General features: G+C 35.7%; 4 protein-coding genes across 4 annotated transcripts in view; 2 read left to right on the plus strand and 2 right to left on the minus strand.

The window, feature by feature from the left end:
* Positions 1-12: 12 nt before the first annotated feature.
* On the plus strand, positions 13-1,576 carry LOC106122745 (uncharacterized). The gene is made up of 3 exons (XM_013318832.1): positions 13-1,222; positions 1,274-1,352; positions 1,455-1,576. The coding sequence occupies exons 1-3, from the start codon at positions 152-154 to the stop codon at positions 1,574-1,576; spliced, it is 1,272 nt and encodes a 423-aa protein (XP_013174286.1). The 5' UTR covers positions 13-151.
* A 297-nt stretch (positions 1,577-1,873) lies between these two features.
* On the minus strand, positions 1,874-4,408 carry LOC106122768 (zinc finger protein 615-like). The gene is made up of 2 exons (XM_013318857.1): positions 3,378-4,408; positions 1,874-2,716 (listed from the first exon to the last, which is right to left on the minus strand). The coding sequence occupies exons 1-2, from the start codon at positions 4,373-4,375 to the stop codon at positions 2,482-2,484; spliced, it is 1,233 nt and encodes a 410-aa protein (XP_013174311.1). The 5' UTR covers positions 4,376-4,408; the 3' UTR covers positions 1,874-2,481.
* Positions 4,409-4,827: 419 nt separating this feature from the next.
* Positions 4,828-13,701, plus strand: LOC106122775 (uncharacterized). Its single transcript, XM_013318864.1, has 5 exons — positions 4,828-5,060; positions 10,457-10,535; positions 10,883-11,059; positions 11,767-11,881; positions 12,449-13,701. Exons 2-5 carry the CDS (start codon positions 10,466-10,468, stop codon positions 12,564-12,566), a joined length of 480 nt encoding a protein of 159 aa, XP_013174318.1. The 5' UTR covers positions 4,828-5,060; positions 10,457-10,465; the 3' UTR covers positions 12,567-13,701.
* A 33-nt stretch (positions 13,702-13,734) lies between these two features.
* LOC106122818 (protein MAATS1) overlaps positions 13,735-21,240 on the minus strand; it is a 13,870-nt gene continuing 6,364 nt past the window's right edge. The window contains exons 11-24 of the mRNA XM_013318923.1: positions 19,794-19,967; positions 19,358-19,542; positions 19,001-19,147; positions 18,712-18,841; positions 18,368-18,459; positions 18,141-18,289; positions 17,683-17,852; positions 17,176-17,295; positions 16,613-16,702; positions 15,965-16,081; positions 15,596-15,715; positions 15,141-15,248; positions 14,443-14,556; positions 13,735-14,185 (exon numbers count right to left, since the gene is read on the minus strand). Of these exons, the coding sequence (XP_013174377.1) occupies positions 14,124-14,185; positions 14,443-14,556; positions 15,141-15,248; positions 15,596-15,715; positions 15,965-16,081; positions 16,613-16,702; positions 17,176-17,295; positions 17,683-17,852; positions 18,141-18,289; positions 18,368-18,459; positions 18,712-18,841; positions 19,001-19,147; positions 19,358-19,542; positions 19,794-19,967 (1,778 nt within the window). The 3' untranslated portion in view covers positions 13,735-14,123. The remainder of the gene's footprint in view (positions 14,186-14,442; positions 14,557-15,140; positions 15,249-15,595; positions 15,716-15,964; positions 16,082-16,612; positions 16,703-17,175; positions 17,296-17,682; positions 17,853-18,140; positions 18,290-18,367; positions 18,460-18,711; positions 18,842-19,000; positions 19,148-19,357; positions 19,543-19,793; positions 19,968-21,240) is intronic.

Below are 21,240 nucleotides of genomic sequence, written 5' to 3' on the forward strand. Positions count from 1 at the left end.
TATCCTTCAAATAATAATAAACACAAAAAGTTAACCTAATATTCAAAACAAATCTACTGCGTGCTTAATTCTTAGTTAACAAATAAAAAACTTAAATTGTGGCTCAAAAGCGATTGAGTTAAATTATTAAAAGTTTCATCTTGTTGTAAAAATGAAGAAACACAAACAGAGCTTATTTACGAAGAAATTCAACAACTTAGATTCCCAAGATTATAACGATGATATACTTTGGTCATCCAGTGAGTCAAGTGATTGTGAAAACAAATCCAACACATTAAACAATTCATTATCCAACTCACGGAAAAGAAAAAGGAAAAAGAAGGTAAATCAAAACCTATCAAACTTAAATATCATTGAAGTTTCACGAAACGATAAATTCTCAGACCAAATGACCAATGAACAACAGTTATGTTCAGAAAAGTGTATGATAAAATCATCACCAATTTTAACTTCTAAAAGTAAAAAGCAACTTTCTGTAAGTCCAGTTTTAAAATCAAGATGTTTGAAATCGTTTAAAAACGACATAAATATACTTACTTCGCCTATATTAAGTTCTAAACTACAAAAGAGCGTGAAAGAATTAAGCCCTGTATTAGAACCAACATTACCTCATATTACTCCTAAAGTTAAGAAGAAATTATTTATTGAAGCCAATAAAAATAGATATCAACCATATAAGCTTATTGACGACATAAAATCTATAAATGAAACTAAACAATCGAAACTAGAAATAGACAACACAGATTTAGAGATTTCTGGAACTTCAATTGAATCTAGTGATAGACCAAAAACAAAATTTGATTTAATAAAACGAGTACAATCATATTTCGATAGTCATTTCAGCTCAGAAAGTCTATCCCAACAATCAATAAGCGAATGTGAATCAACACCTCAAAATATATCTAAATCAAATGAAGATATTTATATAAACAATATAATAACACAAGTAAAAGATATACAACCAAATAAACAAAACAGTTTTCAATCGAGTTGTGAAATAACTGAAAAAGTAAAAAAAAGATACAGGAAAGATGGACTTGCATTTAGACTGGCTGGTTTAATAAAAAAACAAAACTCAAATATTAGTCTGTGGCAACATGAAAAGTTCCTGGCCACAAATTCCAATTTTGTGATACCAACATGCGAACATTGGGTGTTCTTAATTCAAAATATACAACTTAAATATGGCTGTTATTTAATTGAAGTTAAAGATTTAAAAGATGAGGAATATCTAATAATAATTAATTTAGTTAATATAAATAGTAATTTTATAGCTCCTAATTTTGTTATTAAAGTATATAAGCCATACAATTTATTGCAAATAAATAATCTTAGGGTTATTGTTAATGTTTGTAAGTTTGAATGTCTTCCATTATGAATGTAATTAAAACTCAATATTCAGTAAGATCCTTTTTATTTTTTAACAATACTAATATCTCTTCTTCTTCTTCTAGCTCTACAGCACTTTGTGGGCCTTGGCTTGGTCCAGCAACTTTTTCCACCTCGGTCTATCTCTGGCCACTGGCTTCCATTTTGCTATGCCCACTTTTTTTGCGTCCTTACTACACAATACTAATATACCAAGAGAGTAATTAATTTATCACAACACAGGCAAGAATGTTTTAATCATAAAAATTATACCTATTTTTTTTATATCATAAGGTGGCAAACGAGCGAGCGGCCACCTGAAATCGCTGATATAGGGAAGTGACAGTTGCCCATAGACATACGCAATTGCATATTCGTTGCCTACCTTTAAACGACAGAGAAGAGGATGCACAGAAAGAAAATATATTCCCTTTCCATGCATCTTCTCATCTGGAAAGTCCACATCCACTTCCCATCCTTTCCTTATAAGAAAAAGGTGGGAAGGGAAAGAGGACTAAATTAGGCCTCCGGGACGCACACTCATCAGACGAAACGCGGAATTGCTTCCACTTCATGCCTGTCTTCTCTGTGGTTATGGTATTTCACCGGGCGAACCGGGCCAATTTGTGCGAAGATGTTAAAGCAGGCTCTACCACTGTTAAAATCCTGACCACAAAAGTAAAGTCATTTAGGCTTCAATTTTTCCCCCAATTTTATTATTTACATTTAATTTTTGTGCAAATAATTTTTCTTAATTTGGGTATAATTTTTTTTACATTAATATTTGCATTACTATGTGAAAATGGTATTAGAAATAAACATCAAACTTGTATGAAACACAATCTATAGATATATATTGTTGTCTCTTTCTTGTAAAAGGAAATGAAAGGGATAAAAATATTACTATTATTATAAACGCGAAAGTTTGGATGGATGACTGTTTGTTACTAAGTATGTCATTAATCTCTTAATGGATCTTGATGAAATTTTGCATGGATTTAGAACATAGCCTTGAAGATCATGTAGCCTATTAAATTAAGCTTAAAGTTTTTTTTTTTAAATTCCGCACGGACGGAGTCGCGGGCGATGCTAGTATGTATAATACTAATGTCACTAACGTGGAATTTGACATTTAGAGTGACTATTTCTATGAACATTTAAACTGTCTTTTCTACTAAAACTTTTTCCACATTCCTGACATAAATAAGGTCTGTTTCCACTGTGTGTCTTCTCATGGTTGGTATATTGTATTTTCTGGATAAAACTCTTGCCACATACAAGGCATGTGTATGGCTTCATACCAGTATGTATGTAAGTATGTCTGTCCAAAGAACTCTTCTTGGTGAATCTGTAAATTACATTGTCTATTCAATTCTTTATTTAATTTAATCCTTATAAGTATTGACACAGTGGTTAGCCGCCAGACTTCAACTACAAGTCTTGAGTTCAAATCCTGATAGATACCAATGTGTTTAAAATTTGTATGTTTTTTTTTAAGTAATGAGATTGAATGTGGATGGCTACGAAGGTAGAGGAAGACCAAAAAAAGTATGGTATGACTGTGTGAAAGAGGATATGCCTAGAAAGGGGGTAAATTCGGATATGATGCCTGATAGAGATGTATGGAGGAGTAGTACATACTGTGCCGACCTTCGATAGGGATAAGGGCAGATTGATGATGTATGTTAAAAAATATTGTGATGCTACCTATATTCTTTCAAAGATATGAAGTCAAGCTATCTTCCATGGCAGAGCATGTTTTAAAAAACCTAGACACCCCTAGCTTCTATAAAAGAATTGGCTATAAGGCATAGTTTTATGTGACTATTCGATAGTCACCATTTTGGGGCTGATACCTGAACTAATAATTTAGATAGAATTAACTGTCAGGTAACATCAACGGCATTTATATCAGAACAAATCAATAGCTGCCATTTTCAAGCAATGGCCTATACATTTATATAGAGGCAAATACATATGGCATATACACAAGTGACACTTTTACCTACCTTATACCACACATGGTACATTGAAATGGTTTAAAACCTCCATGACTTTTCTGATGTACGTTAAGGGAATGTTTTGCTGTAAACTTTTTATCACAGATATCACAAGAATATAATTTAATCCCAGAATGACTTAATTTATGTATCTCATATTTCCTTTTAATTGTAAAAACTTTAGAACAGATCTCACATATGTGTGTTTTATAAAGTGTGTGTAAATTCATATGAAGTGAGAGAGATTTTTTGTTTTTATATTTCTTATTACATTGGACACATTGATATTTTTTAGTAATATCTTTTATTAAATCTACATTTTTATTTTCTGCACATAATAAATCGGGTAAATACTTTAGGCTCATAGGATCAAAATTAATTGGTAAATTTTCTTTCTCTTCACCATTTATTTCACAACTGCCAGTATTTTGTTGGTAATTTTCTTTTAAATTATTTTCAGCCAGTATGCCAGTATATATTTTTGTTTCATTTTTAATTATTAAATTTTCATCAGCGAAATCATTATTTTTATTATCAATTGTTGTTGTCTGTATTTTTCTTTTATGTAAATTTATATGAACAACCAATGTGTCCTTTCTTGTAAAACCTTTGCCACATATATCACATAGAAAAAGTTTTACGTCATTATGTACAACACTATGGGCATGTAAATGCGATTTTTGATAAAATCTTTTTAGACATATTATACATTCATAATTTTTATTATTATCATGTCTTAATATATGTCTATTTAAGCTGTATTTATTAGAAAATGTTTTACTACATTTTTCACAAATATAGCATCTTCCATTTACGTGTATTTTCAAATGAGTTTGAAGACTATGTAAATGCATATATTTTTTTAGACATATATAGCATTGATATGTTTTATCTACCTTATGGCTGTTTATATGTTTATAAAGCTTGCTTTGATTATTATATGACTTTTCACAGATCCTGCATGAATATTTTACATCAGAATTTTCAAATGAAATATTGGTATCCATTACAAAACCTTAAGTTTTTCTGGAAATTACTAAATTAAATAATATATACTCATAAAGTCACCTAGGAATTCGTCTTAAAATGTAAAAACAAAATAACAAAGCTTATTAAGTCGAAACAAAAACAAAATGATTTAAAATTCGAAAAGAACAGACTGACATTTGACTTTGACAGATAAAGAACATGTTGCCATAATCTAAATGTTTTGATTTTGCTATTAACCATAAATACGTGACTGTTATTAACTTGAATTAACAAAACTAATAAAACATTAATCCGAAATTTAACAACATATATTTATCAATTAAATTGTCACATAATAATAAATACATATATGCAAACTTGTCTGAAAGCAGTGACTGTATAGTTCCTTATATTTGTGCAAATTGAAAGCTTTCATTAAAGGTAACACCTAAAAACCTTCAGGCTACGGAACTACGGAATACGAAGCTTTTTGGTTTTCAGTCGATAATTGTACCGAACGCTAACGCGTAGTCGTTTGCTCAAAAGAGGCACTAATTTATACTTAACTAATTATATAGTTATGGTGTTTTTTGATAGTAATTATTGAAGTTGATTATCAGACTTTTGTTATTAAATGCTTACTGGAGAAGATTTCGATTTTCTTTTATGTGAAGTGAACAATATTGATTAGTTTTGGTGGAGTAGTGGAACTAGGAACTAGCAGTATGTATGCTTTTCTTTTTTTTTTAATCGATTTCAAAAGAGGTTTTAATTCAGCTATGTTTTTTTTGTGTTCGCAAATCAAAATTGCTCCTGGTTGATATTATTAAGTTGTGCTTATTTTGTTCCATTTTTAATTTTCCAATAATAATTTCATTAAATGGATTCGCAAATAGCTACAGCACAATAATGCGGTGTTATTTTTTTATTTAGGGGCGCTTTACACGGACTAAATCTGTCCGTGTAAGGCCACCCTTAGTTTTTTTATAGTAAATTTTTACTTAAGAAGCCTTCGATTAGTTATTACTATTATATTAAAATCTCACTTTTGCTAAAATTAAATTATAAATTACTAGCAGTTACCCTTGACTTTGTTCGCGCGGTATAAAAAAAACACTTAACGAAATTAAAAAAAAATAGCCTATGTCATAGAAACTGCTTGACCGATTCTCATGTAATTTTGTGACCATATTGAGTAGGTCTGACAATCGGCCAATATCTATTTTTCATCCCTCTAAATGTTAAGTTTTTTTTTTATACCGCGCGGACGGAGTTGCGGGCGACAGCTAGTATTAGTATGGATATCGGAAATATTTTGTATCATACAATTTCTATATTATTGTATTCAAGCTTGCCAAATATTATTTTAGATTTAGTGTACCTAATTTTATACCTTTATGTACACTTGCATTTCGATAATTCTATTTACATGTTTACATAGATTTATATAAGTTTACACTATCGAACCATTAAAACAAAAACATATTATCACACTAGCTGTTGCCCGCGACTCCGTCCGCACGGAATAAAAGCTTAAAAGCCCATGTGTTCTACATCTATACCAAATTTCATTGAGATCCGTACAGCCGTTGTGGAGATACCTTCAAACAAACATCCATCCATCTAAACATTCGTATTTATAGTATTTTTTTTCTATTAATACTAAACCGTAGGTTTCGCCAGCCAGTAGTAAAAATTCTTTTTTTTTATCTAAAGAGGTTGCTTATCAATTTATGGTTAAATTGCTTTTATTTCTATACGCAAGTACGCCTTTCTTTTGGATAATCTGCGAAACGGCTGGACCTATTTTGATGGATATATGTTTGTTAGAAGGTATCTCCAGAACGGCCAATTCTCGGTGAAATTTGGCATAGATGTAGAACATAGTCTGGAAGGACACAAAGCCTACTTATTAAGTTTATTTTTAATTCAGCAAGTAGTTTATATTAGAAACCAGTGTTTTTTTATTAATTTCGAAGCTCTTTTTAACTTTATTTTCGCTTAGTTATTTTCCAAGATTCAAAGAATGCGTTCACTTTATCCAGGTCACACTAAAATAGACTTCCCTTGTTGTTTTACGATGTCGTTAAATTCATCGTAAATATAGATGCGAAGATAAAAATCCTTAAGAGCAAAGTAAGAAATATAATAAAGTCAAATATACACATTGAAATAAATAGGTATTTACCAAGAATACTGGACAGTTTTATAATTAAAAAATCTTATTTCTTACTAATATTATAAATGCGAATGTTTGTTTGAAGGTATCTACGGAACGGCTGCATGTATCTAGCTGAAATTTGTCATACATATAGAACATAGTCTGGAAGAACACATAGACTACTTATTTTGTTTCTAATTTCGCGCAGACGGAGTCGGGGGCAACACCTACTAACTACATAATGTTTCATTTAACAAAGTTTGGAATTGATACATCGCACAAGGTTTCAATATTAAATTTTACGTATCTTACTAATATTATAAATGCGAAAGTTTGAAGGGATCTCCGGAACGGTTCAATTAATATGAATTTAGGCATATATAGTCTAGAATAATAATAATGCATATCAAAAAATAATTTTTTTTCTAGCCGTGTTTGCAATCAGGCTTCGTAGTTCCTTTTTTTGCGAAAAAATCGCGTGAAAGTCGTACAAAAATTTATGACACATGGCACCGGACTCGGCGCTGGCACATACTTGTAGTTTTCAGTTTTTCTCCACATTTCATAGTGGTAGAGCTCGCTTTAACATCTTCGCAAGAATTGACCCGGCTCGCCCGGTGAAATACGAAAAAATGAAGTGGAAGCAATTCCGCGTTTCTTCTGATGAGTGTGTCCCGGAGCACTAATTTACTCCTCTTTCTCTTCCCACCCTTTTTCTTCTAAGGAAAAGATAGGAAGTGGTAGTGGACTTTCCGGATGAGAGGATGCATGGAAAGGGAAGATATTTTCTTTTTGTGCCATCTCTCCTCCGTCGGTTAATGGTAGGCAACGCAGATGCAATTACGTATGTCTATGGGCAACGGTCACTTCGCTATTTCAGCGATTTCAGGTGTCCGCTCGCTCGTTTGCCACCTAATGATATAAAAAAAATCGACCGTTGGGCGACCTCACTATTAAATCGTCTTTCGAAAACGGAAAATGCAAACTTCTTACTAAATCAAACACAAGCCGTTTTGTTCACATCTTTGGCAAACTTTGGCTTCGCGCCAAAACAACATGCTACAGATTATATACACGTCAGAATTTTGTTTTATGAATAGACACAGAGGCGTTAGATGTTTTATGGTATGCACAGAATAAATATTAATTATTTATCTCTTTATTTCCTGTGGCTGGAGGAATTTTGTTTATTATTTCTATGACTATTCCGTAATTTTACGATTGGATTATAATAACAAAACGGTAATAAGACCGATCTTGATATATGGCTGCGAAACCTGGACACCGACCCTTAAAGAGGAGGAAATGCTGGCGGAAAGAAAAATAATGCGCAAGATCTTGGGCCCAACACAAAGAGAAAACGGCAGCTAGAGAACCCGCTAGAACGCAGAAATTGAGACGCTGGTGGGTGAGCCGAATATCATCGGAGAAGCAAAAGCTCACAGACTCCGATGGCTGGCCACAGGATGAGGGAAGATCGAAAGGCCAAAGCAGCATATCTCAGGACCCCGACTGGCCGCAGACCCATCAGTCGGCCCAGGTACCGCTAGCGAGACGCCGTAGAGTTGGATCTGCGGGATCTACAAGCGATGGACTGGCAGGTGAAGTCGCAAGACAGGCGACTTTGGCGATATCTTGTGTCGGAGGCCAAGACCCACTTTGGATCGCCAGCGGAGTAGTAGTAGTAGATTATAATAACGAATTATAGGTTAATAAAGCTGAATATTTCCGATCCAGTTTCGTATGTAGCGTCACCAGGCGTCCGGATAAAGCCGGATAGCTGGCTTTTTGATTACGTGTCCGGCTAAAATAAACCATGTCCGGGTTATTAGGCTTTTTATATTCAGTACTGTAAGGATGGCCTTTCTAAGCTAATATCCGGTCAAACTGTGTCTGTTCGGCTATTATATATTGCGACCTGACAACCCTATTGTACGTAAAAATAAAAATTGTTTACTTAAATCTATATTAACAATTCTTTATATTTCTTAAGGTTATCCAGTGTTATGTTTACTATTTAAAAACAAATTTAGACGCCATTTTGTCTTTATTCTTATGTCACTCGATGTCACTAATGTCAATATTTAATCTGTGACATCCGTTTTAAATATTTATCGTGAAACAAGCTAACACAACTCCGTCCGTGCGCAACTAAAAAAACTTAGTCATCCTATTTGTTTCAATTTTTACCTGTGAAATTATTAAAAATCATAATTATGAATTACTAGGTAACAACTAAGGTGGGAGGGGCCGAAAAAACTAAAAAAATAGGTCACGTTGTATGTGTATGTTCTCTTATACTCATTTTTATATTTTCCTTTCTCCCTGATTAGCTAGACTCGCTTACCATTATTATAAAAAGGGCTGAAAAGGGATTAGAAGTGGCTTATTGCTAAAATCATCTGAAAGAAGCCCTCAAAGTTATTCAGCATCGTATGTAATGTTTCTCGTCTTTCGAATTTCAAATTAATCAAATACTCAAGACACGTCCGCATCCGCAGTATCGTATCTACTTTTAAAATATTGTTTATTTGTAATTCCCAAATTGCTGTAGCCGTCAGTTAATATAAAAATAGTATTACACGTTTTTGCTTGAATGTGTACACCAATTATTTATTTTGAAACAGGATATGATGGTTAAATTTTTGTTTTAATATTTTCATTATAAAGATATAGTCGTAAAATTCAAAATATTATTTATGAATATTACTCACTTAATTATAAAAGACTAGCTGTCGCCCGCGACTACTATAATGTGTTTTTCATGCCAAATTTCATCGAGATCAGTTCTATTGTTCTAGAGGTAAACTGATATAAAAAACGGCTAAACACTCACGTTTCGAAACTAGTCCGGTGGCGGCACCGACTAGTTTCGAGCCTACCAGTGAGCGACCAAGCCACTCATCCTGATGAATGAGTGAGACACATGAGACATTATAATAAACTGATCATCAGTTTATTATAATGTCTCATGAAAGTTTGAAATAGTGTAAAGAAAGTCGTAAATGTGTGCGCGTCTTATTTAGAAGTTGAATTGAAATGTAAGTCAATTGACTAAAATCAATGGAAAGTCTCATTAAAAAAAGACATGGTCACCCTACATAAATATAAATAATTCCTAGTGCCTCTCTGTGCGCTGAGTGGTTAACAGCGCGATGTCTATTGAAGTTCTCACTCATTAAAATAATTTAAAGGCCGCTCTATAGACGACGTGTTTATAACTCTTTTTAATACACATTCGTGTTAAAGAGCTGGCAAAAATATGATTTTCTTTTCTATCGCCAGCATATTCCCCTGCCATAAACGCGCAAACACAAGTACGGTGAATTTCTTCACAGATATGTGCAGCATCACGATATTCTTCACCGTAAGAATGTCAGTTAAATGTACTTTTAGATATTATTAGTTAGAACCCTTTGACGCGAATGACTTTCGTTACAAAGGCAAGTGTCAGAATGATTAGTGAGGGGACATAAACATCGACATTTTAATAAGGCTAGTGTTGGGTCAATACCAGTGTATTGTGGCAGTCCACATTTTCGGATTTTCTTCCTAACAGTATACAGGAAAATTCGTATATGGCGAGCATTGAAATTAGGACCTATAGGTTAAAAGTTAATTGCATAAACACTGCGCCACCAACACCCTTTTTTATAAAGAAAATATTAACAGTTTTTTGTCAATTTACTATTATAATATTTCTTATACTATTAATAAGCTCTAGGCTTGTTAGGACATGGTTTATGAAAATTTCCAAATGGTGATCTCAACCGTGTGATCGGGAATCCGTGCCCTTAATGGCCGTATGGCGCGCCAAAGTCAAGTGTCACAATGATTAGTGAGGGGACATAAACGTTGACATTTTAGTAAGGATAGTGTTGCGATATACCGGCAGTGTTGGATTTTCTACTTAACATTACGAATTCTGATTTATTAATTGTTAAATTATTTGTTTCAGAAATAAATAATGGACAAAATACAACATAGGAATACTGTCTTCTTGATCACAGTAACAATTCTATCCTGGATGTCTGTGGGTGAGTACATTATTCTGATCTTAAAATACCATAGATAATGATGTTGACATGTATTTAATCTGTGATATTAAGAAAAATATATATTTAACTATAAAATTAAAGCATTCAATGAATCAACGAACCTTTTTCTCGTGTCTTGTATTTTTTTTAATAATTTAAAAATAAATACGCGTAACTCGAAAATCTACGCTCTTGAGACAGAAGCCGTTTAAGTTTAGAAGGGCTTTTTCCCGCTCATTATCTCTGGTCGAACAGATACCTTTTTTATTCTTAGATGTTTGGTCTATGGTTAAAAAAGTTAAAACTACTCTACACTTGTCTATGGTCAATAATAAATTCTTTTCCAGTGGAAAGCATAGACTGTTTTAAATGCGTGTCTATGAACGGCCGCTTCCCGGCGTGCGACGATCCTTTCCACAACAACCACTCGCTTCAGCTGCTCGAATCGCCTTGTATGGGCGGCAGGAAGGGGAGAGACGGTCTCTTCCCTGCCACATCGTGTATCAAGATCGCTGGGATATTCGGTAAGTCAAACTTTGTGAAGTTTGCTGATTTATAAGCGGGCTGAATATTAGTTTGAATAATCAGCAAATTGCAAAATAAAGGATTCTTGACTTACCGGTTTACAAACTGACGAAGTTAAATTGTAATCTCTTGGTAATGTATTAAGTTATAGATTGTCTAATATTTATCTATGATACAAGCAGTGATTACCAAAAGAATAAAATAACAGGGCCTTCTTAACCCGATTGCAAAAGTTACGTGGCGCCCGGGCGTCTGAAGGCGCGACCGACTTTTAGAGACAACAGACTGATTTTCGCATTCGGGTGCCCAATATGATTAAAATGGCATTATTAACTGATACAGTAGATGTAATTGATAGCTGTAATTTATAATTATCAGAGTATTTTGGCTATTTTTTTTTATAAAATTAAGGGGCAAACGAGGAACGAGAACACAGAGGTGTTTTAGCCCAAGGACATTTGTATTACCAGAGGGACAGATGCGTTCCCGGCTTTTGACAAGATTCTTTATTTTGAGCTTTCTATTTGTATGTTTTATTAATTTCATTGATAGTGTATGCATGAATTTATTATTTGTCTCGAGTGTACACGCCATAAGTACAAGGTAAAGAGAGTTGGGGCAGTCGATGGACCTTTGGACCAGCAGCACGTGTCGGTACGTGAACAAGCCAAATATAATGCAACGAATGCTACAATTTAAATTTCAGATGATACTGGCGAGAAGATTACAGTCCGCGGCTGTGGGCTGGACTCGGGCACCGCTACGACAGACACGGAGATCATAAGAATGTCGCATTGTGGACGATTCTACTACGATGACAGGTAATATTAGCAATATACAGTCTCACTCAGTCGCATGTCTCTACAGGAATGTCCACAAAGAAGAAAAATAACAGCTAAATAAGGAAATTTACAGAAAGGCAAATTTTATTTTTCAGTCTTACTAATATTATAAATGCGAAAGTTCAGATGGATGGATGTTTGTTAGAAAGTATTTCTAGAAAGGCTGAACGGATCTTATAAAACTTGGCATACATATAGAACAGTCTCTGAGAACATAAAGGCTACTTATTAAGTATTTTTTTATTCCACGCGGACGAAGTCGCGGGCGACCGCTAGTTATGTTATCAAACGAATATTTAGATGGATGGATGTTTGTTTGGTATCTCCATAACGGACATCCATCCATCCATCTAACGGATGTCGATGAAATTTGTGTAGATGTAGAACATAGTCTGGAAGAACACATTGGCTACCTGTTTAGTTATTTTTTAATCTTCGAGGACGAAGTCATGGGTGAGAGCTAGTGTTATTATATAGTAGGCAATGAATTTGCAACTCAAACGGTTACAGATAACAGTTCGTTTGAAAAATATATATTTATTTCAGATACGTACACGGCTGCCTCCAGAGTTGCAATGACGCGGACGCCTGCAACTCCTCTGACGTCATCAAATCCCCGATGCTACTGGCAACACTATTACTGATGACGTCATCACTCAGCTAACGGATGTCATGTTATGTAGTTTAATTTATACAACGCTATTCGTGCACGATAACATGATGCTGGAGTGACCTTGTCTTTGATAGCATAGACTATATCTACTAATGCAAGTGGCATACCTGTAATGTTATATTGAAAAAATATATGTTACGTGAACATAATATATTTGCGGCAATTCATATAATAAGTTTTATGTCTGTCCAGGCCGCGTTTGTTTTCTTTTCATCTTTGAAACTGTTGTGTCAGATTTTAATGGGACTCTTATTGGAAGGTATTTGATGTATGCGGTAAAATATCTATAAATGGATAGGTTATTGATTGAAAAATCAGTTCTGATCCTAACCACTGTTAGCAATCGTAACCATCAGCGCCAAAATGGCGATAATCGAATGAGCACAAAATACCGCGACTATAGCCTGTCATGCATAGAGGTCAGTGATGCGAAAGTAACATAAGCTACTTTTTTATCCGCGCTAAAGAAATGGCTGAATAACAATTAAATTTATTATAAATTCTGTATAACAATAAAACACACAATTAGTTAAATATGTATATTTGCCATTAATTATTATTTTTAAACGTTTATTAACATATCTTTGGATATGACAAATATATTTGACTCGGTGAGAGGCGCTACTATCGCGGTTCATTCGGCATAGGAAACAAAAGAGAATAATCTCGCTAAGACAAGATACAGCACGATTCTTTTGTTATTGACAGGAGGGCGCTAGTGAGCTGTCAATTAAGTTTGACTTACGCTCATCGAGTCAAATATCCTTGTCGGTTTTTATCACTGATTTCTATAAATGTATAAGCGATTTTTTGGAAGTAATAGCTATTGTTTCATTCCGATTTAAACACCCCTGCGGGGTTAGACAAAGAGCATTCGCCAGCGATTCCATAACGATCTTCAAGTAAGTATATAACTGATAATAACTTTGGATAAGTCACGCGATTGTCGCGACACAGTTGCATACAATCTTTGAACTTAGTAGCGACTGCATTTTGTCTAGCTTCGCCGTTTAATTGTATTAGTTCCAATTCACACCACCGCTATAAAACTCTACCATAAGCTCCAAAATGGTGAAAATCAAATAGGCACAAAATACTTCGTCTTATAAGCCAGTCCATTTATAGAGATCAGTGGTCTATAGCCATAATTGTAAAAATACGCAATATTTTATCGCCATATCAAATATTTAAATATTATTTTAGATTTAAGAATGTTTATTAAATTAGTTGTAAATTTATACACTGTTCAATATAAAGCTTCTTTATGGAAATGGAGTAAGCAAAATAAACAAATAAGTATAATACAAAGTATTGTTTTCTTTTTAACCCAAAAGTAACAATTTATTATGTGACAAAATCCGGCCCGCGGTTAGTTCTATCAGAAAATATGGAAAACCTAATTAACAGTGAATCAATAATATTTTGGAATTTAAAAACCAATAATTTATTTTAAATTAACCACAAAAGTACTCGAAAAAGTATTACGAAAATCAAATTTTAATTACAAATGTAAATTTCAAGTAAAAATCAAAATATTTATTAATTATTTTAATATGTTTCAGATCTTCCTTCATCGAAAGATTGTTCAGTATCTTCTTCTCTTGCTGTATCTAATAAAAGAAGAAACACAATTCTTAATATCAACAAATTCATAACAAATGTCAATAGTATAGTAGTTTATTTGATTGAAATAATGTAAAAAGATAATAATTTGACTAAAAATGTCAATAGTAAAACACTTCAATTGACGCGCGTTACATCAAAAAGTGTTTTTATCTCTGTCATTTCAAAGAGACTGAAGAAGACGACAATATGTTTATCTTATTACTTATGTGTACATACACATGTTTTGAAATTGTCAACTCACCAGATCCTTCCGTGTCATCAAACTGCTGCGGCTTTGAGTCACATTTGCATCGTTTGAGATCTTCTAGTGCTCGTAATTGTGAAGGCAACATTGTGGAGGTGTCTTCAGGTTGAACTTAATTAAAATTCAAATATTATTGTTATTATGGAGACTATATCTACACCAAATGTTGCATTGGTGAACATGTATACTATATATAAGACGCACGATATTATATTCACTAATTTATTTTCACTTTGCCACAACCTTCCACTTCAACAGCACGATACCGAATGTCCAACCGACCTCCTTCTACCTCTCAGCTCTCGATAAATTTTCCGTCCCTCTCCCTGACAGCTTAAGGTGTTGCCCGTACAATTAACGAACCCTAACATTAGGGAACCTTAACATATGTTACAGAATATATAAAAAAAACATCAGAGTTAGCAAAGGTAGAACAGATCCAGGGCTTGTTTTAGCATATCTGGCGCCCTGGGCTACATTTTTACGGCGCCCTCTTTTTATTAGTGTCGGGAGAAATCTTATAAGGATAGATATTAGTAGGGGGCATCGTAGGTGCCATTTCATCTAACTTGGGTGCCCTCGGCGCCCCCCTAATGTTCGGCGCCGCTACTGATGATTAATTATTGATGATGACAATGTAGTAAATTGGTAATATACAGACAAAGTATTGATGATGGTTATTAGACTAAGCTTACCAAACTCCTCATCAATCGCAGTGGATCCTTCACCTTCACATCTACATGTTATATCACTAGACTTCTCTTCAGCACGACGTCGGATCTCAGAGGGCAGTTCCTTTGGACCTGTATACAGTTAAGGTAGCTTTTATGTTATAAAGTGGCAAACAAGAATTCGCAGAAATAGCGAAGCCACGGCTGTCCGTAGACTTCCACAATTTCAAATGCTTCAATCTACAGAAAAAATATTACCCTTTCCTGTGTGTAGTATATGCATAAACGTAGTGTTGTTTGTCTCGAGCGTAGTAGTGCGAGCGTGTCGATGTCAGACCTTTGGACCGGCAACACGTGTAGTGTGAACCAAATATAACGCAAAGAATGCTATGCGTACACTTTTCCGTTAAATTCACTTAACATTCACATCCTCTTGATGCCTCTTGATCCATTTCATCGTTTAAATTATATATACTTACAAGGTGATTTCGGATAAGGCTCTGTTCTACCGAGCGCGTCAGATATCTTCCTAACCATAAAGTAATGTTGGTCTGGACGTCGCACAGCGGGCGGTAATACACCCATCGCACGATTTATTACTGGGAAATATAATTAATAATTACAGCGCCATCTATAATTTATCCAAGAAGACTCAGAATATTGTACGAGTGTGCACAGAATATAGATTTTGATTTCAACGTTAATGAAGACGTTTAATTTATTGTTACATAACTCTGAGTACTTTTTGATGAGACTTTGACTTGAAGGTAGCTGATGAATGCAGAAGTAAAATAGAATATTTCCATGTTAAGTAATTCGGGAGCAATAGCTATTTAAAATGAACTCACCATCGTCTACCGCCTGCCTCGCGTCGATTAATACTTGATATCTCTCATACAGATCTTGTTTAAAGTCCAACTTTAGAGCCTGCAGGTCTTCAGCTCGTCTTCTGGACATTGTCACAGCTGGAGGGAAATATAAATACCTTTATTGTAAAATTCTATGTTACTCTTTGATCAAAGACATTTCTAGTCTTTATGATATCTTACTAATGTTATAAATGCGAATGTTTAGAACAGTGGTTCCCAAACTTATTTTGTCTATTGCCCACTTTGAGAATAAATATTTTTTTAGCGCCCCCATATTTTCACATATTTAAAAACCACTATAACTTCAAATTAAATTAATTAATTATTGTGACCTATATATGTATATTAACGGAGAATTGTAAAGGAAACTTTTACTATGACCCGCAACTTGAGACCTGCAGCGCCCACAAGGGGGCGTTATCACCCACTTTGGGAAAGACTGGTCTAGATAGATGTTTGTTAGAAGATATATCCAGAACTGCTGTATAAATCTTAATGAAATTTGTCATAGATGTAGAACATAGTTTTGAAGAACACAAAGGCTACTATTTTAAATTCCAAGCGAACAGAGTCCTGCGCGACAGTTAGTACTTAATATTTATACTTTGATTTCTAAGAAATACTTACCATCGTGTAATATATCATTTAGTTTATATCTCAGTTCATGTTCTAAAGGAATTCGTTCGTCAAACGATCTCTCCCGTTGTTTAGGGCGACCTGCGAAATAAGACGATTTAATTCAACTTTTCATTACTACTGAAACACTTAAACAAAACCAAGTTTTAATTTAAAAAAACAAACATTAATCCCGGCTGACTATGTCCTGTGTTTAATGGATGAAATAACGCCATCTATTGGTTACATTTGAAAACTTATGTTTTGTTTTTTTTTTATTTAAATTTAAGTGTTATAGCTAGAGAGATTCGATTTCGTTTTTAATTAATTTTGAATTTTATTTTTTTACATCTACTATATGTGTTTGTGCCAATGTTATATACACTATGACATTCTGTGGAAGAATACGAATCGAATGACACCTCAATTATCAAAATCGGTTCAGTTGTTTAAGATTTAAACCATCACAACGAAATTTTCTTACATAAAAATTTACGCATGTCTTATCATTAGGGTAATTAATAAAAAACAAACATAATATGTACTATATTTCACTAGTGGAATCAGATACTTACTTAATGCCTTCTTCCACCGTGGATCATCACGTGAGATGGTAGCCATCGGCTGCAGATCCAACTTGCAATATCTACAGCGACACAGATCATCCAATTGAGCACCACATCGCGTACAACTTTCTAGAATAAAGAAAGAGACAGCTATAGCACATTTCCTTTAGCATAAAAAGAATAGCAACACGGCGCTTTTTTTGCTGTGGGTAAAAGCGGAACTAAATGAAAATAGCTAACGCCCTCATGTTAAAAGATTCTTTTCTTACTGTATTTTCTTTTCTCATGTAGGTATTACATCCGTTCTGAAGGAAATTACCGCGACAGCAGCTCCTCTCACCAGTTCAGGTATCATTTTTCGACTAAATCTTATCTTTCTATGCCTAAATACATTTTACCTCTACTATAACGTAACCTAATTAAAATCGTATCAACGTAAGACGGAAAATCCTAGATCAGTGATTCCCAAAGTGGTCTAAGGTCTCCTCTATCTAGAAATCCTAGATGTATCCTTACCTCCCTCAATACTAGACTCATCAAAGAGTTTAAATATTGTCTTCCTCGCGGTTTCCACTTTGCTCTCCTGCGCTGCGCTGATGCGATGTCGTGACGCTGCTTTATGTGCTTCTGGTAGCAAGAACTGCTGCACTAATTCTGCCACTAGTTCGTTCTGTTCTGCTGTAGACCTATACAAAGAATTATTTGGTAAATCCATGCCATCCCTTTTACTCACCTTGACTAAAACAGAGACAGCGAATACAAATTAAAATTCAAAGAACCTTAAAAAACCTAGATTTTCGATAGTCTTCACATGACGTCAGTTACTTCAAGTACCAGGCGAGCAGAAAGCACGAGGTAGTCATATAATACTTTACGATACAATTGAATCTTTAATTGACCTCCACGTGTTTTCTGCTCGCCTGGTACCTTACATCACAAAGTGACGTGACGAAAGTGACGTTTAATATACTAACATGGAGCCATTATTCCTCATTGCTTCATCGATCTTATCAGCTTTGCCAAGAGCCATCTTCACCGCGTCTTCTTCGCTGGCGAGCTCCACGCCCTCCTGGATTATTTCCTTTAGATACGCGTCTACTGTCTCTTGAGTCACTCCAAGAACCTGTATATTTTTTATTAACTTAAACCAAAGGTTCTCCAACTTCTTGTAGATCTCTCTCGAATCATAGTTTTGTCTTACCCGTTTGAACATCTCATCATGTTCTCGTCTTCTGTGCTCTTCTTTCTGTCTTCTACCTGCTTCTGCTGCTTCTCGCATCGTCTTCTCCCTCACTGAAATAAATAATTCTTAACAAACGTACTTCATTTTAAGTCGATCTTCATTTCGGAAGAATAAAATACAGTTTAGTACTTATTTCAAAGGTCTCTCTACCATCTTACGCATAATCAATTTATATCTTTAAAATTGTTTTATTCTCTACTTGCAACTGGATACCACAGTATCATGTCATATTTTTGGTCATATCTAGGACTAAACCAGTCATAAACCTATTCAAATACCTACCAAAAAATAGACAAACTCACAAGCAATAAGTATGAACGCATGATGCTTTCTCTCCTCCTTTAATCTTCGCAATTCTTTCTCCAGGAAGTCCAATGCAGCAGCCACCGCACCTCCACAGAGCTCGTCCACTAAAGCCGTCACTGCATCCTCCTGGAAAATACTGACATTGCTGAAAGAAGATTTTTAAAAGGAACAAACATAATTGGTACCTATATTTTTTTCCAGAATGGCCTCACATTTTAAAGGGTCTTTTTTCTACAAATGCCAATAACTAAGGCGATTTTTATCTTGACATTGTTGCGATATTACCTTTTGTTCAGCCTCCGTGCGGAGCGCTATATGATCTCTGGCTCTCGCTTCCTCTCTGGCGATACGAGCTTTATCCTCTTTCTGAAGACCGTGAGTTGTCTTTAATTCTTCTGTAAGCTCTGCTGCACGGGTACGACCTTCGAACATCTAAAAGACAGAGACTTTACACTTTATCTAGACTTGAGAAGAAAGTATCTTTTCATGGTAGACATTTTATTCCCCTCTTCTAATAAAATTCTTCTTCAACTTTTGAACTCTTAATTTTATTTCCAGCTAACGTATACATCCTGGTCTAATTTTCTTGGATGCTTTAAATTAATTTCAAGAACATGTCTAATTTCTATATTTCTCACTTACCAGATTCTGCACTGCACGTCCTCTAATGATCTTTTGGAGTAGCAGAGCGTGCTGATGATTATCTTCATCATCATCATCCACAGCCTCTACTTCAGGGGTAGGCGGACGAAGGTTCGTCGTCTGACGGCGCGGTTTCAGCACACGGAGTGGTCCGGCTGCCGTTAATGTCGCGCCAAGACGAGCCTCTGTGTGTTGAATTTATCACCAGAAATTATTTTATCACCAGAAAGACAGAACCCTTGTTTCATCCAGAGATTTCCTGCTTTCCTGCCACTAGATCCTCAGTCATTTCTAGAAGACCTATCTAAACTACACAAGTTTTAGCATTAATGCTTAGTGTAGAATTTTTATACTATCTACACTAATAGAGCCACTTAGTGACAACTGAGAGCGGCACTTAAGGTTACTAGGAGACCAGAGATAAAGAGATACCAACTTTTCAAATCATCGTGCAAATTCTTCAAGAACTTCTCGCTCCATTTAGTCTCTCTCTCACATAACTGCGTCGTGTCCCTCGGGAGATGGTGTCCTGAGCACGAGTGTTTTAGATCCTGACCGCAGCGCTCCAGCCATGCTGGTGGTTCTGCAGCTTTCTGATGATCTTCTAGAACTGTACATAAGATTGTATTTAAAATATGTAAATTGTAACCGTTATTAATTGACGTCAGCACAGGGGTCCTATTTGACCTCTTCGTGTCTTCTGTGCGCCTGTTACTTGTCAGCATTGACGTCATCACACATGACGTATGACTTACGTCAGCGCCTTTGATGACGATTGACTGACGTCAGCACAGGGGTCCCATTTGACCTTTTCGCGTCTTCTGCGCGCCTGGTACTTGTCAGCATTGACGTCATCACGCAAGACGTGTGACTTACGTCAGCGCCTTTGATGACGATTGACTGACGTCCGCACAGGGGTCCCATTTGACCTCTTCGTGACTTCTGCGCGCCTGGTACTTGTCAGCATTGACGTCATCACGCAAGACGTGTGACTTACGTCAGAGCTTTTGATGACGATTGACTGACGTCAGCACAGAGGTCCCATTTGACCTCTTCGTGTCTTCTGCGCGCCTGGTACCTGTCAGCATTGACGTCATCAAACATGACGTGTGACTTACGTCAGAGCTTTTGATGACGATTGACTGACGTCAGCATAGAGATCCTATTTGACCTCTTCGTGACTTCTGCGCGCCTGGTACTTGTCAGCATTGACGTCATCACACATGACGTGTGACTTACGTCAGAGCTTTTGATGACGATTGACTGACGTCAGCACAGAGGTCCCATTTGACCTCTTCGTGCCTTCTGCGCGCCTGGTACTTGACAGCATTGACGTCATCACGGGTGACGTGTGACTTACGCCAGCGCCTTTGATGACGATTGACTGACGTCAGCACAGGGGTCCCATTTGACCTCTTCGTGTCTTCTGCGCGCCTGGTACTTGACAGCATTGACGTCATAACGCATGACGTGTGACTTACGTCAGAGCTTTTGATGACGATTGACTGACGTCAACACAGAGGTCCCATTTGACCTCTTCGTGTCTTCTGCGCGCCTGGTACTTGTCAGCATTGACGTCATCACGCAAGACGTGTGACTTACGTCAGAGCTTTTGATGACGATTGACTGACGTCAGCACAGAGGTCCCATTTGACCTCTTCGTGCCTTCTGCGCGCCTGGTACTTGACAGCATTGACGTCATCACGGGTGACGTGTGACTTACGCCAGCGCCTTTGATGACGATTGACTGACGTCAGCACAGGGGTCCCATTTGACCTCTTCGCGTCTTCTGCGCGCCTGGTACTTGACAGCATTGACGTCATAACGCATGACGTGTGACTTACGTCAGCGCTTTTGATGACGATTGACTGACGTCAGCACAG

The sequence above is a fragment of the Papilio xuthus genome, unplaced genomic scaffold, assembly GCF_000836235.2.
Source record: "Papilio xuthus unplaced genomic scaffold, Pxut_1.1 DF826776.1, whole genome shotgun sequence".
Classification (NCBI taxonomy): Eukaryota; Metazoa; Arthropoda; class Insecta; order Lepidoptera; family Papilionidae; genus Papilio; species Papilio xuthus.

What these genes read in the sequence shown, in the direction of transcription:
- LOC106122775 (XM_013318864.1), top strand. Translation starts at nt 10,466, where the DNA reads ATGGACAAAATACAACATAGGAATACTGTCTTCTTGATCACAGTAACA. An exon ending in TCTATCCTGGATGTCTGTGG is followed by an intron (nt 10,536 to 10,882) that starts GTGAGTACATTA and finishes ATTCTTTTCCAG; the next exon opens with TGGAAAGCATAGACTGTTTT. An exon ending in CAAGATCGCTGGGATATTCG is followed by an intron (nt 11,060 to 11,766) that starts GTAAGTCAAACT and finishes TTTAAATTTCAG; the next exon opens with ATGATACTGGCGAGAAGATT.
- LOC106122745 (XM_013318832.1), top strand. Translation starts at nt 152, where the DNA reads ATGAAGAAACACAAACAGAGCTTATTTACGAAGAAATTCAACAACTTA. An exon ending in AAGTTAAAGATTTAAAAGAT is followed by an intron (nt 1,223 to 1,273) that starts GAGGAATATCTA and finishes AGTAATTTTATA; the next exon opens with GCTCCTAATTTTGTTATTAA. An exon ending in TAGGGTTATTGTTAATGTTT is followed by an intron (nt 1,353 to 1,454) that starts GTAAGTTTGAAT and finishes TTCTTCTTCTAG; the next exon opens with CTCTACAGCACTTTGTGGGC.
- LOC106122768 (XM_013318857.1), bottom strand. Translation starts at nt 4,375, where the DNA reads ATGGATACCAATATTTCATTTGAAAATTCTGATGTAAAATATTCATGC. An exon ending in TGTACCATGTGTGGTATAAG is followed by an intron (nt 2,717 to 3,377) that starts GTAGGTAAAAGT and finishes TGTAATTTACAG; the next exon opens with ATTCACCAAGAAGAGTTCTT.